Consider the following 18,962-nt stretch of genomic DNA (forward strand, 5'->3'; position numbering starts at 1 on the left):
CCCACTGGTGTCAAGACAACCATCTCACCCTCAACGTCGCAAAGACAAAGGAGTTGATAGTGGACTTCCGGAGGTGCAGAGAAGTACACACCCCCATCACCATCAACGGCGCTGCTGTGGAGAGAGTGAGCAGCTTCCGGTTCCTTGGTGTACATCTGGCTGAGGATCTTACGTGGTCAGTACACACAAACAAAACAGTGAAGAAGGCGCAGCAGCGCCTCTTCTTTCTCAGGAGACTGAAAAGATTCGGCATGAGCCCCCGCATCCTCAGGACCTTCTATCACTGTGCCATTGAGAGCATCCTCACTGGATGCATCACCACCTGGTATGGCAACAGCACCGCCTACAACTGCAAAGCTCTCCAGCGAGTAGTGCGGTGCTCTGAACGGATAATTGGAGGTGAGCTTCCCTCCCTCCAGGACATCTACAGGAAGCGGTACCCGAGGAAAGCGGGGAGGATCATCAAGGACTCCAGTCACCCCAGCCATAAACTGTTCAGACTGCTTCCATCAGGAAGGAGGTTCTGCAGCATCCGGTCCCGTACCAGCAGACTGAGAGACAGCTTCTTCCATCAGGCCATCAGACTGCTGAACACTTCATAGTCACCTCAGCTTCACTTAAGAGAACTTCAACATTATGCACTCCACACTGTATATAAATGCCACTGTTTTGCACATGTCCAACTACCAACCTCTGTATATTTTATATATTTTATTTATTGTTTATTCTATTTAATTTTTAAAATATGTATAGACACACACACACGTAGATATTTATATTTAGTATACACATTCAGTAATGCACATAGACTCTTATATTGTACATATATTTATTCATATAATTCTCAGATTTACCCATTCTTATATTTTGCTTGTTCTTATGTTATTGTATTTTAACACAACTCTGTTGCTTGTGAAGCTCGCACACAAGAATTTCACTCGCATGTACTGTACCAGAGTACCTGCACATGTGATGTGACAATAAAAGTGATTTGATTTGAAAGTTCATCTCGCTTCCATCAGCCCAAAGATGTTTCTCAGACCTGTGCACGCTCCTTTAGATGTTTTCTGGTAAAATCTATTCTAGCACTTCTTGAGTGTAACCAGTAGTTTGCATCTTGTTGTAAACTCTCTGTATTGATCGTAGACTTTCAAAGAGTTTCACCAACCTCCTCAAGAATCCCCTTGACTCAATTAGATGCTCTGATCCTAAATACAACACCTTGAATCAGTTTCAGGTTTTGTAACTGCTCAAACTTTCATTGAATAATGAGGGAATGGGCTTTACTGTTTGTCACCTTTGAGCCTCTGAAAACGGGGGACTGCATGAAACAACAGTTGATGGAATATTTTTACAAACCTTTAAAACTCACGGTGTGCAGACACTAAAATACGCATCAGAGTCCAGATACTTATGGATATATGTTCATATGTAGCACGTGAAGGCATGTATGGAGGCGTTGCAGTAATAAAGGTAATGAATGTTAGAGCTGTCAGATTAATGACTGTAAGGACGAGTCTCATTTTGTGCAGTAGAGAGAGTCATCAGCTGTCAATCAGACTCTTACACCAGCCTTCATATATTAGCCTGTTGCCTCCTACTGTGGAGGTGAAGAAACAAATTCTGTTTCAGCAGTGATTAAGATAACATTGAATGACAAAGTTTCTCCTGTAAGAGGGTTTTTACTGAAAACTATTTGCAGTGTCAGCAAACCGACTGACTGCCGGAGTGTTTAAAGCTTACGTCTTTGTCTCCAGAATTGCTGCCTGGCTTGGCTGTTTGACCTGGTCACCGCTCTGTACTTTGAGATCTTCATGGTGGTGGTTATCTTCTTCAACATGGTGGTTCTAATGGTGGAGACTGATGATCAGAGTGAGGAGAAGTCACTTGTCCTGAACTGGATCCATCTCATCCTTGTGGCCATCTTCCTTGTTGAGTTTATCCTGAAGATCATTGCACTCAGACAGCATTACTTCAGAAATGTCTTGCACATTGTGGACTTTGTGGTTCTCACTTTGTCCATTATAGGTGAGTCCTACACACAGAAACAATCTTATTTTCTTATCTGATCTCAGTTTGGTTAGTTACTGCAAATGTCTGCGGGCTGTAACAGGAAGTACAATGTTCCCTGTTTTTACTCTAAAGTCAGTCCGTGTCATGGTTTCTGCAGTTTAAAATGTCTTTGCCCTCTTCCTGATTTCCTGATGTTTGTCACACTTACATGTTTCAGCTCAAACAATGAAAATATTTGTCAACGATAACACGTGTAAACGCAAACTGAAGTTTCTAAATGAATGTGTTTATTATTAAGGGGAAAAAACCCCAAATCCAAACCTGGCCTGTGTGGAAAACCTCCACTTATGGCATCAAAAGCAGAAGAAAGAGTGTGGTGTGTCTGTGTTATTTCCATTGTTGTCTAAAGCATTGGAGAAGATGGTCCTCTCACAGACGCAGGCCTCCTTGGATGCAAATAATATCAGCGATAAATTCCAGTCTAGCTTTAAACCACGCCATAGCACCAAAACAGCGCTGCTGAGAGTCCTTAATGGCCTTCTTTTATTTGCCGACTCAGAGTGCTCTACGTTCTTAGTTTTATTGGACTTGACCTCTGCCTTTGATATGGTTGACCATAATATCCTCCTATTGAGGCTTGAGCACACAGTAGGCATAATGGGTAATGCCCTGAACTGGTTTAGATCGTATCTGTCGGACAGGTCTTACATACTTACTCGCTCTTCCTCTGTTGCTCCCCTCTACTGTGGTTTGCCCCAGGGATCTGTGTTGGGCCCTATGTTGTTTTCATTGTATATGCTGCCCCTAGGCTCTGTCTTAGAGAAGTATAATATCTCCTGTCACTTTTATGCTGATGATATTCAAATTTACTTTCGGCTCTCTGGTGATGTTTGGTCATCAGTACACTGTCTGCTAGAGTGTTTGAGAGAGGTCAAAGATTGGCTCTCTGATAACTCTCTTATATTGAACAAGAAGAAAACAGAAATCGTGCCGTTCGACAACCATATTTCACAGGGCCAATTTGCTGATACTCTTGGACCCCTTGGCACCTTTCTTTCTGGCACTGTTAACAACTTAGGTGTCCTCTTAAACAGCTAAGTTTGACAAACAAGTATCCTCGGCAATGTTCCCTCTAAGCTGCACGCATGGGCAATTGCGCACTGCTGGCACAGTCTCTGCACACAAAAAAAGAAATCGAACCTGAATTGAAATTAAAATTAAAACTTTAACAATTCTGTTTTGCAGTGTTAGTCAGTGACTGACTGGCTGCTCCCGTATGGGATCAGAACGATGCCACCTTATCCCATAGTCCAGCCAATCACGCGATTCACATTCGTGTATACGCAGCTAATCAATGTCGCTGACTGGCTATGACAGTGTCCTTATGTGCCGACACCGGTGTTTTAGCGAGCAAAGCGGCTGATGTGGAGTGAAGCCACGTTAATGACAACGTGTACAACCATTGGAGATGTGAGCAGGACAGACGGAACAACTGACGGACAAAGTGTGGACTTTATACCAGTTTTTAAATTGTGTTGATTGGCCACGTAAAACCAGAGTTATGATAAAATATCTGCAATGTTTGGTTTTCTTCCTGAATACTGTCGTTGTTGACGGGTTTTATAAGGAAAACGCTCGAAAGCCTGCGAGCAAAAACAACACCCAAAAAACCCCCCACACTTTCCTATTGGTCGGAAAATATACCATGTGGACCAATCAAAAAATGATAGAGAGAGAGAGAGAGAGAGAGAGATTTGTGACGTGTGTTGTCGTGTGTTGTCGTGTGTTGTCGTGTGTTGCGACGTTTAGCTAGTCTGTAGTGTAGTGTACTCATAATACAAGTCAGAGCTTTATAAAAACAAAAAAAGAAAGTTGTGTTTTCAAAACTGGAGTTCAAGTTATTTTTACTTCCAATACTGTAGTGTTAACATGCTACAAAACCAATTTTTTAAAAAACATTTTCAGCTAAGTTTGACAAACAAGTATCCTCGGCAATGTTCCCTCTAAGCTGCACGCATGGGCAATTGCACACCGCTGGCTTATTGAGTAACAGTTTTCCTGTATAATATCACTATAAAACAATATCCTGTAAATGCTACCATGGTATCAAAATATCACAACAGTTCTCTCCTTTTATCATAAAATGATAACATAGTATAAAGACAGAATGTAATAACATAATCTAAAGACAAATCATAAACGTAAAACAAATCATAAATGTAACTGGTCCTTCGAGCAAGCTTAATGTCAAAAATTCTGAGAGCATATACATGGTATCAGTCAACAGACAATAATCATCAAAAACAAAATAATACATGCTGCAACGGTTACAAAGGCTACAATTAGTTCCTTCCATTTTCCAAACGTGTCCTGCAGCCACTTGTCTAGCCACTGACCGTGACCTGCATTGGCTCTTAGTTCTATCTGCAATGCTTCAAGTCTATTCATAGCTTGTGTGAATGAACCGTTAGGGGCGGTATTATTGGGAATGAAAGTACAGCATACATCTCTAAACATCGCGCAAACACCTCCTTTCTCAGCTAACAGCATATCTAAGGCCATTCTATTTTGCATGGTCATTAAAGAGGTAGCAGACATCTGTTCTTCTAGGGCTTTAAGGGCCGTATTGGTCAGATTGGTATGTCTTTGCTGATGGTAATAAACATAATTGATCCAGGCTACATTTTTGTTTACCTGTATCCACGGTAGTATTGAGGCAAACCCTGCTGATATTTCTCCTTGTGCCTTTAATTCCTTTGGTATCCCGCGTGGAACTCCTATAGCATCTATGTAAACGTTATGTGAGTAAGCGGAGCGTTTTGTACGTCTGCTGGATACAGGCAGATCCGAGGTTTGTTGTATTAGTAGTTCTTGAGCTAAAGTTACTAGACCACAGGTACCGGTCCAATTAACAGGTAAGGCTAATCTGAGAGTATTATTGCACATCCAATAACCGTTAGGGATTGCTCTAGTTAGACACGTGACCATGTGTGATTTAACTAACTCCCCCGAGTCAGTATCATTTAATACACCCTCTGGGGGAACAATGATCGATTCTCCGCTCGAACTTGAACTGTGTGTGTGTTCCTCCAGATATGATAAAACTTCAGCCACAGAGACAGCTAGCCATGTCTCATTACAGCGTGCACCTGGGGAGTCAGAGAAGAATGTATAGTTATCCTTTGTATAATCTATGTGGGTGTCTGGGCCAGTTAACTTTAGTCTGCGCAGACATATCATACTAGTATTAAAATGGAAAGGGATCTGTCCTAAGGGCAGTGAGGGTTTTAACCTATTCTTAGGGCGTTTCATTGGGGCGCAGGTCCCTGCGGTGTCATTAGATAACTTCAATAATTCGCCTAATGGAGTCTCAGGGTTAGTTGGTGTGTGTGCGTGTCTAAGTAAGCAGTCGAGAGGGCTCAGAGTCAACTGTAAAGTGTCTTTAAGGAGAGCATTATCTCCGCCGATTTCCTCTAGTCCCTCAGTGAGGGGGAAACCGGATATGGGGTATCCTACTATAACCTGTTCTGGATTACCCTTTGAACAGACATAACAGTTACTGTTTCCTAAATCACGAGCAGCTGTTCTAGCATTTTCATACCAGGAGTTGACTCCTGCTCTAGGGGGCGCATAAAATGGTTTATTAGGGGCGTCTATGTTGCCATTTACTGATTGTGAGGAGCGTATTAAGTATGTGTCTCGTAAAATAGAGCATGAGGTATTGTCAGCAAAATATGACCTGCAGAAATGTGTACATGGTTGCAGTCTACAATACAAAATAGCAAAGAAAAATCCTAAGGTTAATGCAATAGATGTGATAAATAACCTAAATATATAAGAAAATATATAAGAAAAACAGTTCTTCAGTTGTCTCCTGGCCTGGTCCCAGGTTCGAGAGACATAGAATAAACGTCGTATGATGACAATGGGCATTTCATTTTCTCCATGATCAGGATGGAATGAGTCTATCTTTATCAAGTTAGACATCATGTGGTACTCTCGGCTTTCTGTTCCTACTGGATGTTCGAGTACCTTGTTGTTGTTCAGGTGAAGCATCAAAGAGCTCTCTGAGTCTTGGCTCTTTCAGGCGTTGTGTGTTAATCAGTGATTGCGTGTGTGTAGGTGGATTGGATCCGGGCGCTGGCTCGCCTGAGTCGTCATCTACCTGTGTGTGTTTATTTGTTCTGGTTCCCGGCGCTGGCTCGCCTGAGTCGTCGTCTACTTGATCCGACACCTGAGGTGGTCTGGTTGGGCTGGTCTTAACCCTGCTGGCATGAATCCACTGAGGTTGTCCGTCTGTGAGGATGCTGGTTCTCGTCACTGCAAGTACAGTCTGGGGGCTGGAAAACGCAGCCTCCCCGAGTGTCCTTGGTTTTAGCGACTTCACCAACACCGCGTCTCCATGTCTCCACTGGTGGAACTGTGGAGGGGAGAGGCTGAGAGAGACAAACTTTCTGATAGTTATTATTCAGTGTTTCTACCAGATTGTGAACATAGTCGGACAATGCAGTGTCTATGTCCCCTTCCAATAGCGGTGCCCCTCTGGAGGCTGACCATGGTGTTGGAAATGGTCTTCCCATGATTATTTCAAATGGAGATAATTTGGTTGCTGCGGATGGAGTCATAATGTATGAAATGGAAAATCTGGTTGTGATAAATGCTGATGTTTTGCTTTTGGTCTCCCTACATTAGTTCGTGCACATGTTAGACAGGTTGCTAATATGCTTTTTACTGCATGTAATGTTTTCTCAATTACAAATCTTGATTTTATTGCCCCTATTACCCCTCCCTGTCCGACATGACTCACACCGTGAAAATGTCGGACAAGGACTGGCAGCAGGGAAGATGGGAGGGCAATCAAACCCTCAAAATTTTGTATAGGCCATCTCTGTCATCTAAGGTACAGTCATTATCCTCCCAATAGGTGTAATCAGATGCAGAGGCCTGCTCTTGTATAAATTTTAAATCAACATTTGTTTCTAAATAGTCTGGGAGTGTAACAAGTGGCAGCTGTAGGGGCACAGATAATACTTCCTGTGGAGGTGGGAGCTGTGACGCAGCTGCAGCTTTGGCAGTCATGTCTGCTAGGGCATTACCTGCTGCTTCGTCTGTGTCAGCTGTACTGTGTCCTTTCGTTTTAACGACTGCAATGGCTGATGGTAGCTGTATAGCCTGAAAAAGTCTTTGAACAAAATCAGAATTTAGTAATTGATTTCCCGTCAGCAGATCTAAATCCTCTTTGTCTCCACAATGTGCCAAAGTCATGTACGACGCCAAACGCATAACGGCTGTCCGTGTAAATTGTCACATGCTTATCCACATGTAGCTCACAGGCGCGTATTAAAGCCATGAGCTCTGCTTTTTGTGCTGAGTGAAATGGTAATGAGTGAGCCTCTAGTATGATGTCAGGCAATGTCACCACTGAATAGCCACAAAGAAATGAGTTGTCATTCGGCCTTGAACAGGACCCGTCCACATAAACCGTGGCTGAGTCTGGGATAGGTGTTTGCTCTAAATCTGGACGTGATGCTGTGGATTCCTGTATACGCGTCATGCAGTCATGAACGTCAAGCCCGTCTGAGCCATCCTGTCGGTCAGAGGAACACAGCATACGGATCAATAAATGTGCTGGCGAATTGGGTGTGCTGCTCGCCTTTATAGTGAGATTTGGTGTGGAGGTCAGTGTAGCTTCATAACCTGAGCGACGTTGTGCGGTCATATGTTGTGTAGTTATGTTTGCTAGAATGGTCGTGACCTGGTGATTGGTGTGTAGAATAGTGTCATGTGAGAGTGTGAGCTTCTCACAGTCCCTTATCATGATAGAGCAAGCTGCTACTGCCCTCAGGCAGGCCGGCATCCCCTGAACAACCACAGGCAGCACCTTTGAGTGGCGGAGGCCAGCGCTCCCTTTAATGCATTGAAAGAGGCAGTCATTTCTGTGGACCACAGTATTCGAGGAGGCTTGTCTTTTTTACAACAGTCACGCAGAATGTGGTCATGAAAAGAACAGTCTGGTATCCACTGTCTGCAATAGTTCACCATGCCTAGGAAGGACAGCATTTCCTTCTGTGTAGTAGGCCGAGGGACGGAGGTCACAGCTTTGACCCTGTCTGCAGTCATGGAACGTTGTCCGTGAGACAGTGTGAATCCCAAACATTGAACAGAAGTCTGACAGTACTGCATTTTCTTTGCCGATGCTTTGTGGCCAGTCTGTTGGAGGTGCTGGAGAAGCATGTGTGTAGCAGTTTGACATAGTTCCTCACTCGGAGCACAGAGGAGGTCATCCACGTACAGCCCTCCGGAGGAGTGAAGCTGTCCAGGGTAGCACGGACCACCATTGAGAAAGCAGCAGGGCTATCTACCATGCCTTGGGGCAAACGAGTCCAAGTGTACTGCTTATTTCTATGTGTGAATGCAAATATCGGCTGTGTGTCTTCATGCACAGGCACTGAGAAAAAAGCGGAACACAGGTCCACCACGGTAAAATGTGTAGCTGTGGATGGAATGGATGTCAATATGCTGGGAACGTCTGGGACGAGAGGTGGCAGAGGCATAATGACTGCATTAATTTGCTTTAAGTCTTGTGTGAAACGCCATACGCCAGGTTTGTTAGGCTTTGGCACAGGATTGACAGGAGTGTTATGTGGAGATACTGTGGGCTTTATTACTCCTGTAGTCAATAAATCTCCTATGATGACATCTAGGGCTGCGACTTTTTCGGCAGAAATGGGATATTGCTTGACATATACTGGCTTGTTGTGTTTCAGCTGTGCGTGATAAGGTGTACAGTCAATAAATCCTACATCATTCTCACCTTTTGACCATAATGTCATATTCTGGTATTCAGCTGGCAACGTAACTGCAGAAATAGTACAGTGGATAGGGTAGGTTAGATCTATGTGTCGACATGGTGTAGTTATGTCATAACCTATGTCTGAGTTATGTGACAAAACCACTGTTTGACCTTCACTGGTGTGAGCAGTTATCATGTTGTTGAACAGTGTGAGAGAGACAAAAGTGTGGCTCCCAGTCATGGGATTACCTGGTAACGACTGTACACGTGTTTGGCACAGTGTGTGACATGGAGTACCGGACAAAAAGATGTTGAGTTCATTCTCTGCTGAGGCATCCAGCTGACACAGAGGCTGTTCCTTCTCCATGATGTCGGTGCATAGGGCAGAAAAAACATAAGCTGTTATCAGTGTCAGCAAACATTTCACCCTTTGTGTTAAATGAAATACACAAATTCATTTTTGCTCTGGGTGTCTGCGGCTGCTGGAAAACGGAGCTAAATTTGTTGTTGACTGGAAGAGCTCTGCTGCCGCCTAGTGGCAGGAGCTTGTCCTGCATTTTGTGGTTGAGGCGCGCGTGCTCTATTGGAAGCTGCAAATTTGCATTCCCTAAACCAATGTCCTATCTTTCCACAGCAAAAACACACATCTCTACTCTTATCTTTCCGTCCTCTGAAACCTCCCTGCTGTGCTGGGGCAGGTGGTACTCTTGCATACATTAGTTTCTCACTTTCTTCTGGATTTGCAACATCAAAATTCAGCATCATTTTAACATAGACTTTATATTTTATTTTTTTCGGTTTTACAGTTAATTTAGATTTTTTCTCGGACCTGTCTGAGGTCTTTGAATTATTCTGACCCATGTTCAGTGATTTCCAGAGGGGTTTACATGCTTGAAGGATTTATGTTAGTATTTTTGCTGTGGCACAGCTGAGGTTACTTTCAATTTTATTGCTAGCAATTTTATCTTTTATTTTGTTTTTGGTGAGCAACTTCTCACTTAACGAGCAACTTCTCGCAAAACAACAGGCAACTTCCTGTGTCTCTCTGCTTTTAATTTACTTTATTCGGGGACTAAGGAAGATTCGTCAGTGTATCCCATTTATCTGGGCCACTAAGGAAAACTTCGTCAGCATATCCCGTTTCTTTGTGGGTCACTGAGAAAGGTATAATACAGTCCCATATAAATATAAAAGACACGTATTTACCTTCGTCAGTGTATCCCACTTCTGACACCAAATTGAAAGAAATCTCCGTCCCGGGTCATCCGTGGATCGGGTTTCCTCCGAGGCGTGGGCACCTATAAGCAGAGTTTTGTCTTTACCCTATAAGATTCAAAATTATTCAAAGTAACACTCAGGTATACCGTTCAGCAGGTTAGTTACGACGTCGGGAGTAGCTTGGGAGAACAAGGAAACACAGACTGCTTCAGGTTGCTTTCCCAAAATCAACTCAAAGGTTTATTCATCAGACAACAGTTTATATAGAGGAAAAAGGTTCATGTGTCAGCAGATTCTCAGTTCAAACCGGTACAGACCAAATAAGGAAGCGTCTTCCTGCCCTCTGAGCAAAGAAGTATCCTTTGTATAGTTTATCAGTTCAGCTACAATTTATGATCATCCCAGCAAAATACACTCCTAGACATAGAATACAGAGTTCTTTCATTAGTGAATTCTGAAACAAACCACCTGGCCTTTAACAAGCCTTTTTGTAAGAGATAAAGAAGGGAGGATGGGAGTAAGGAAGTGATCTCTGTGGTATTTTCGACCTTGAGGTACTAGCCTGTGATTCTTACACATTAATTCTTGGGTCACAGAGAAAGAGAAAAACAACTAGTAAATGGGCCTTATTGAGTAACAGTTTTCCTGTATAATATCACTATAAAACAATATCCTGTAAATGCTACCATGGTATCAAAATATCACAACAATGACAACGTGTACAACCATTGGAGATGTGAGCAGGACAGACGGAACAACTGACGGACAAAGTGTGGACTTTATACCAGTTTTTAAATTGTGTTGATCGGCCACGTAAAACCAGAGTTATGATAAAATATCTGCAGTGTTTGGTTTTCTTCCTGAATACTGTCGTTGTTTATATTTACTGCAGGAAGAAATGGTAAAAACGGCGTTTTATAAGGAAAACGCTCAAAAGCCTGCGAGCAAAAACAACACCAAAAAAACCCCACCCTTTCCTATTGGTCGAAAAATATACCATGTCGACCAGGAGGGAGAGAGAGAGAGAGATTTGAGATTTGTGACGTTTAGCGTGTTTGGAGTGTGTAGTTAGTGTGTAGTTAGTGTGTAGTTAGTGTGTAGTTAGTGTGTAGTTAGTGTGTAGTGTGGTCAGTAGTGTTGTTGTGTGTCAGGACAATGAAGCGCCTGCTGAGTGTTACAGCAGTGATACATCTGCTGCTGTCAGGCCTGCAGGTATCAGGCTGTTGTTCTCCTTCATCTCATAGTGGACAGAAATTATTTTTTGGAGCGGCACAAATAATTTGTGTGGCATCAGATTTGATGCAGAACAGCTGATTGTTCTGTAAATAGTTTGAAATGTTTGTTTAAAAAAATGCTTTGGCTGCATTTTTAGGTAAACAGCTGCAAAAAACTTTGTTGTTTGCATAACTCAGTTACTCCTTTGAAGAAGTAACTAAATAATTAATTGCCCAACATTGGTCATTATTTACTGTATTTTGCAGACAGAGTTACAGGACTCTCTCCCACAGAGTCATACTCATAATACAAGTCAGAGCTTTATAAAAAAAAAAAAAGAAAGTTGTGTTTTCAAAACTGGAGTTCAAGTTATTTTTACTTCCAATAGTGTTAACATGCTACAAAACCAATTTTTCTAAAACATTGTAAGTGGCCTAAAGCAGTTAATTAAAAGTCGTCTAAGATAAATGTAAATGCTGTAATTTGATTACTTTAATAAACCATGTAAATTGGATGGATTAGATGCTGGCGTGACCACAGTGCACACGTCTGCTGGTGCTCACAGTGGTCCAAGGGACGCTCAGGGAGTTTGTGTGTTCGCTCAGACACGTGAAACATTAGAGGGAACATTGATCCTTGGTAGTTAAATCTAGTTTTTACCAACTGCGTCAAATATCCAAGGCCAAGCACTACATAGGACCTTGAGAACCTATCCATGCATTTCTGACCTCTAGATTAGACTACTGTGATTCCCTTTACTTTGGTCTCTGCCCTTCTTCATAGATTGCAGCTTGTCCAGAATGCTGCGGCACACCTTTTGACTGGAACCAGAAGGTTTGCCTCTATTACCCCAGTCCTCGCTGACCTGCATTGGCTCCCTGTCAAATACCACATTGAGTTCAAAATTCTCTTGCTCACCTTTCAAACCATAAACAATACTGCGCCGTGCTACCTCATTGAACTCCTTAATCCGTATATCCCCAGGAGAGCCCTAAGATCATCAGGACAGTTACTCTTGGTGCAGCCTAGATGCCAGCTAAAGACCAGAGGTGACCGTGCTTTTGTCCTGGCAGGCCCTAGCTTCTGGAACAATCTTCCTGCTGCCGTTCACGCCTCTGATTCCATCCATTCATTTAAATCACAGTTAAAAACTTAGCTGTGTGGCCGAGCGTTTTCGGTTAGTCAAGTGCACATTCCCTATATTTCATCCAGCTGTTATTTATCTTCTATTGATGTACCACTGTATGTATACCCCCACTTTATATTTATGAATACTCAGTGATTTTATTTTCTAAAATACACTCTGATGTTTTATTTCTTATTTTATCTGTATTTTTGTTTAACCAGCTTTTCTCAATTCTTAGCTTATTTGTACTCTGTTATGGTCTCATATCTGTTATGTTTGAACATTTTTATGAAGCACTTTGGTGTACCTTCGGTCTTAAATGTGCTATACAAATAGTTGTTGTTGTTGTTGTTGTTGTTGCAGGTCTCTTCTTAGCTGACATCTTGGAAAAATATTTCGTCAGTCCCTCTCTCTTTTCTGTTATGCGATTGGGTCGTTTGTTCACCTTATGTGGAGCGTTCCCTCACATTCGGTTTGCCAGAAGGATCTGGATGCTGATTATGGGCTTTGTGATGTCACTTCCTGCCCTTTTCAACATCGGCCTGCTCTTCTTCCTAATTGTGTACACATTCTCCATCATTGGGATGTTTAACTTTGCCTACGTGAAGCATGAGATGATGATCGATGACATGTTTAACTTCAAGACATTTGGAAACAGCATCATCAGCATGACTATGATCACCACGTCCTCGGGGTGGGACGGCCTGTTGAGTCCCATCATGAACACGCCTCCAGACTGCGACCTGCGATTACCTGAGCCTGGTAACTGCGCCAACCCGACGGTGGGGATTGTTTTCTTCAGCTCCTACATCCTCCTCTTCTGCCTGCTGGTGATCCACCTGTTCATCGTTGTCATCCTGGAGCTCTTCAACACAGCGAGCCCTGAGGACGCTGAGATGCTGAGTGATGATCACCTCCAGATGTTTTATGAAACCTGGAGGAGATTTGACCCCAGTGGCTCGCAGGTCATACAGTACAGGTGAGACTGAGCTCGGTGACGGTTTCTAACCTTAACACTAATCAAAAATGGTTCTGCACTATAATGGACTCCACTGTAACAGTCTAATAGTCTCTAATGGACTTTAATATTTTCTAATGTGTTCCCCAGTGAGCTGGCAGACTTCTGTGATGGTCTCCAGGATCCTTTGAGGATTCCCAAACCAAACACCATAAAACTGACTCACTTGAATCTGCCTCTGTTTCCTGGAGACCAGATCAGCTGTTTGGATGTTCTGCGCACAATTACTACACAGGTAAGGTCACCTGGGACGGGCTGCCAACATTTTGATATGTTTCTTAAACTCTGTTTGCTTAAACTAAAACCACTCTAAAGTCTTCTCCTTAAATGTTTACTGAAGAATTTTAGGTTTCCTCTTTATTTTCATCTTGTTAATCAACCAAAGACCCAGACATTCATTTGAAAGCCTGATGCTTAGCCTCGTCCACCCCAGCTGTAAAACTCAGAAACCAGTCTTACTTGTTATCATCTATCGTCCACCTGGGCCTTACACAGAGTTTCTGTCTGATTTCTCAGACTTTTTATCTGATTTAGTTCTCAGCTCAGATAAAATAATTATTGTGGGTGATATTGTGGATCCAAATTCCAAAGATGGCGCCAGTGTTCACGGCCAGCCGTCTGTCCCTCCCAGTGTTATTGTTTGCCTTTGTTTTACTCGCTTCAAAAGATGCTAACTCTCTGTGTTTTTATGATCGCCAAACGCTTTTAGATTTAACATTACCTTGTTAGAGACGTGAATCCTGCTGGAACTACGGAAATCAGAAATTTCTCCCTCCACCGTTTCTGCCCGGCGTTTCTGTCCCTGCCAGCCTTTGCTTTATCTCGAAGCTACCCCAATCAACCAGGCACCGCCGGCGCTGGGGAAGACGAAGCAGTCGACTGGTGAGACTGAAGGCTGCCTTCTTACGTCCCGGGAATGATCAATACTTTGAGGCGGCCAGATCTGACTACGTCAAACACTGGACCTCCCCGACCATGATCTACCCCTGTATGGTTCCTGTCGCTGGGATTACTACAATGATCCCACGCCTGCGACCTCCGCGACATCGTCGAAGAGGAATAAATTTCCAGAACCTGCGGACACTTCAACGGGCTCCTATTTCCATTACTAAGCCTTCGACTTCACTAAGGAGTAGCCTTGCTAATGTCCGCTCGTTAGATAATAAAACCTTTATTTTAAAGGACTTTTTTACTCACAGCGATTTGGATCTGACGATCCTATGGATTTGGATTACCAATTTTTAATTTGGAAATAATTGATGCAATCTTTTCCGACTACTGTCCATTAGTGTTTAATATACTTTTATCTCATTGCCATCTTAAACCTACATCCTCAACACGATGTTATCGTGTTTTTAAACCAACGGCCACAGAACAGTTTTCCACTGCCTTTGAAGGACTGTCGAATTCTTCTCTTGGTGATGGCATTGTGCAGATGGATTTGAATTTTAATAATAAATGTAAGACTATTCTTGATGAGATCGCCCCATTTAAATCAGTGCGATCAACAGCGTACTCAGACCCGTGGATAAACGACTCAACTCGATCAGCTAGGCGACAGTACAGGAAGGCTGAACGAAAATGGAAAAAAGACAAGTTACAAGTGTCTTTCCTGCTGCTGAGAGAGAGCCTATCTAGATATCAAGTCATCGTAAAAGCCGAAAAATCTAAGTTTCTCACAACATTATTGAGACCAACTCTAATAACCCCCAAACTCTTTTCTCAGTTATTGATTCGGTCTTGAATACCTCCCCCGCTTTCCATATAGATAGCTCCATTGAAACTTGCGATAGATTCTTGCAGTTTTTTATTAATAAGATAGAAAGGCTTCGATCTACATCTACCCCATCTCTGTATAATGTCTCATCAACATATACCCCCTCAACTGCTTTTGACCAGTTTGAGGCTGTATGTCTTAAGCAGGTAGAAGAGCTTTGCAATAGCATAAAGACATCATCCTGCCCCTCAGATGGAGTCCCAACCCATTTTCTAAAAAAGATAATTAAGGTAGTCAGTCCTGACATTTTAACTATTTTTAATAGCAGTCTCAGCTCTGGAGTAGTACCAACTGGATATAAGCACGCTGTAGTGCAGCCAGTGCTTATAAAACCGAATCTTGATTCCTCTGTTCTTGCTAATTTTAGACCTGTTTCCAAGCTACCGTTTCTGTCAAAAATTCTAGAAAGGATTGTATTTGAGCAGCTACAAACCTTTCTAAACAGTCATAATATTTTTGAGAAGTTCCAGTCGGGCTTCAAAACCCACCACAGCACAGAAACTGCCCTCCTAAAGATACTTAATGATATTTTATTAATCACTGACTCAGGAGACCCAGCTGTGCTCCTGCTCCCAGACTTAACTGCAGCCTTTGATCCTGTTGACCACAGCATTCTGATCTCCCGTTTGGAGCAATGTGGTATCAAAGGTATCCCCTTGGAACGGTTTAGGTCGTACCTCTCCAAGAGGACTTTTTCCGTGAGCCTTGATGATTTTATTTCTTCCCCAGCTCCTTTTACTTGTGGTGTCCCGCAGGGATCCGTATTAGGCCCAATTCTTTTTTTCAATCTACATGTTGCCCCTAGGCCTAATCTTTAGGAAGCATAACATCTGCTTTCACTCATATGCCGATGACACCCAGATTTATCTTCGGTTTAATAGAAACACCTCTACGCCCATGGAATCGTTAGTCAAATGTCTCGACGAAGTTAAAGCTCAGGCGGTAGAGCAGGTCATCTACTGATTGGAAGGTTGGTGGTTCGATTCCTGGCTTCCCCTAGTCTGCATGCCAAATATCCTTGGGCAAGATACTAACCCCAAATTGCTCTCTGATTCATCCATCGGAGTATGAGTGTGTGTGAATGTTACTGAGAAAGATGTGCTTGTGCGAATGGGTGTGAATGGGTGAATGCACAAGTTGTGTAAAGCGCTTTGAGTGCTCAGAAGAGTAGAAAAGCGCTATATAAGAACCAGTCCATTTACCATTTACCAAAACCTGGATGGCCTCAAATTTTCTTACCTTCAACGAGGATAAAACTGAGGTAATTATTTTTGGACCAAGCGGTAATTTCAATGCCCCAGATTTGGACTCATGCAACCTAACATGTGCTGTTAAAACGCATGTAAAAAACCTGAGGGTTTTCTTGGATAGCAAACTTACATTTGAGAAACAAATTAATTCAGTTGTCCAGCGGTCCTTTTTTAAATTAAGGCTCCAATCCAAAGTGAGATCTTTTCTATCCTTTAGAAACTTGGAACGAGCCATTCATGCGTTTGTTTTATCTCAACTGGATTACTGCAATTCACTACAGGGAGTGCAGAATTATTAGCCAAGTTGTATTTTTGAGGAATAATTTTATTATTGAACAACAACCATGTTCTCAATGAACCCAAAAAAACTCATTAATATCAAAGCTGAATGTTTTTGGAAGTAGTTTTTAGTTAGTTTTTAGTTTTAGCTATTTTAGGGGGATATCTGTGTGTGCAGGTGACTATTAAGATAAGATAAGATAAGATAAGATAAGATAAGATAAGATAAGATAAGATAAGATAAGATAGAACTTTATTAATCCCTCGGGTGGGTTCCTCTGGGAAATTCGATTTCCAAAAAAGCACAGCACCGACAGAAGTTACAGAGTTACAGAATATTATATATATATATATACACACACACACACACACATATAAATACAGAGACAATATAAATAAAATATACAAAGGGGATAAATAGAATAAATAGGAATAAAAAATAAAAATACAAGTGAATTGCACATTTCAAGTATTGAGGTCTATTGCACTGTTGACTATTTACAAAAGTATTGCACAAAAGGTATTGCACAGTGAGGTGAAGAGGCACTACAGCTTAGTTGTTCCCCCCTCCTTTGTCCTCCTGTTTCCCCTCCCTCTCCCCTCCAGAGAGGAGTTAAACAGTCTGATGGCGTGTGGGACAAAGGAGTTTTTAAGTCTGTTAGTTCTTGTCTTTGGGAGAAGCAACCTGTCACTGAACAGACTCTTCTGGTTGTTAATGGCCGTGTGCAGAGGATGCCTAGCATTGTCCATAATGTCCATCAGTTTCTTTAATGTCCTTTTCTCTGCCACTGTCACCAGAGTGTCCAGCTTCATGCCGACCACAGAGCTAGCCCTCCTGATCAGTTTCTCCAGCCTGGATGAGTCCTTCTTTGCTGTGCTGCTCCCCCAGCACACCACAGCATAGAAAAGTACTCCAGCAACCACCGACTGGTAAAACATCCTCAGGAGCTTCCTGCAGATGTTAAAAGACCTCAGCCTCCTGAGGAAGTACAGTCGGCTTTGGGCTTTTTTATACAGGTGCTCTGTGTTGCATGACCAGTCCAGTTTATTGTCCACCCACAGCCCGAGGTACTTGTACTTGTTGACCACCTCCACCTCCTCCCCCTCTATCTGAACCGGCAGTGGACCTGCTCTAGACCTCCCGAAGTCCACAACCAGTTCCTTAGTCTTTGAGGTGTTGAGTTGCAGGTGGTTTGTGTGACTCCATGCGACAAAGTTCCTCACCAGACCTCTGTACTCCTCTTCCTGATCATCCCAGATACACCCCATGATGGCTGTGTCGTCTGCAAACTTCTGAATGTGGCATAATTCAGAGTTGTAGCTGAAGTCAGAGGTGTACAGGGTGAAGAGAAGAGGGGACAGCACAGTTCCCTGTGGTGCTCCTGTGCTGCTGACCACTGTGTCAGACGTGATGTCCTTCAGCCTGACGTACTGTGGTCTGTCGGTGAGGTAGTCGGAGATCCAAGCGACCAGGCAGGGGTCCACCTCCATCCTGTTCAGTTTTTCCTGAAGCATACAGGGCCGGATGGTATTAAAGGCACTGGAAAAGTCAAGAAACAGGATCCTGACCGTGCCTTTTCCCCCATCCAGGTGTGAGTGGGCTCTGTGTAGGAGGTACAGGATGGCATCCTCCACTCCGACACCCGCCTTGTATGCAAACTGTAGTGGGTCCTGGGCATGTTGTACCTGTGGTCGGAGGAGGTTGAGGAAGAGCCGCTCTAGAGTCTTCATAAGATGTGACGTCAGTGCCACCGGTCGGAAGCCATTCAGCTCATTGGGCCGGTTCTTTTTGGGGACCGGGACGATGCAGGATGTCTTCCATAGGGCGGGCACTCTCCCCAGTCGCAGACTGAGGTTGAAGACTCGTTGTAGCGGCTCCCCAAGTTCAGCAGCACACGCCCTTAGCATCCTAGGACACACCTTGTCTGGGCCTGCTGCCTTTCTATTACTGTGCATAATTATTAGGCAACTTAACAAAAAACAAATATATACCCATTTCAATTATTTATTTTTTACCAGTGAAACCAATATAACATCTCCACATTCACAAATATACATTTCTGACATTCAAAAACAAAACAAAAACAAATCAGCGACCAATATAGCCACCTTTCTTTGCAAGGACACTCAAAAGCCTGCCATCCATGGATTCTGTCAGTGTTTTGATCTGTTCACCATCAACATTGCGTGCAGCAGCAACCACAGCCTCCCAGACACTGTTCAGAGAGGTGTACTGTTTTCCCTCCTTGTAAATCTCACATTTGATGATGGAC

At 43.0% G+C, this 18,962-nt stretch overlaps 1 protein-coding gene across 1 annotated transcript in view; it reads left to right on the forward strand.

The window, feature by feature from the left end:
- The window catches only part of LOC111501024 (sodium channel protein type 4 subunit alpha B), a 66,975-nt gene that overhangs the window by 35,564 nt on the left and 12,449 nt on the right, over positions 1–18,962 (forward strand). Inside the window, exons 28-30 of the mRNA XM_076887005.1 lie at positions 1,758–2,028; positions 12,729–13,344; positions 13,474–13,618. Of these exons, the coding sequence (XP_076743120.1) occupies positions 1,758–2,028; positions 12,729–13,344; positions 13,474–13,618 (1,032 nt within the window). The remainder of the gene's footprint in view (positions 1–1,757; positions 2,029–12,728; positions 13,345–13,473; positions 13,619–18,962) is intronic.

This window comes from Maylandia zebra, linkage group LG7 (genome assembly GCF_041146795.1).
Source record: "Maylandia zebra isolate NMK-2024a linkage group LG7, Mzebra_GT3a, whole genome shotgun sequence".
Taxonomy (NCBI): domain Eukaryota; kingdom Metazoa; phylum Chordata; class Actinopteri; order Cichliformes; family Cichlidae; genus Maylandia; species Maylandia zebra.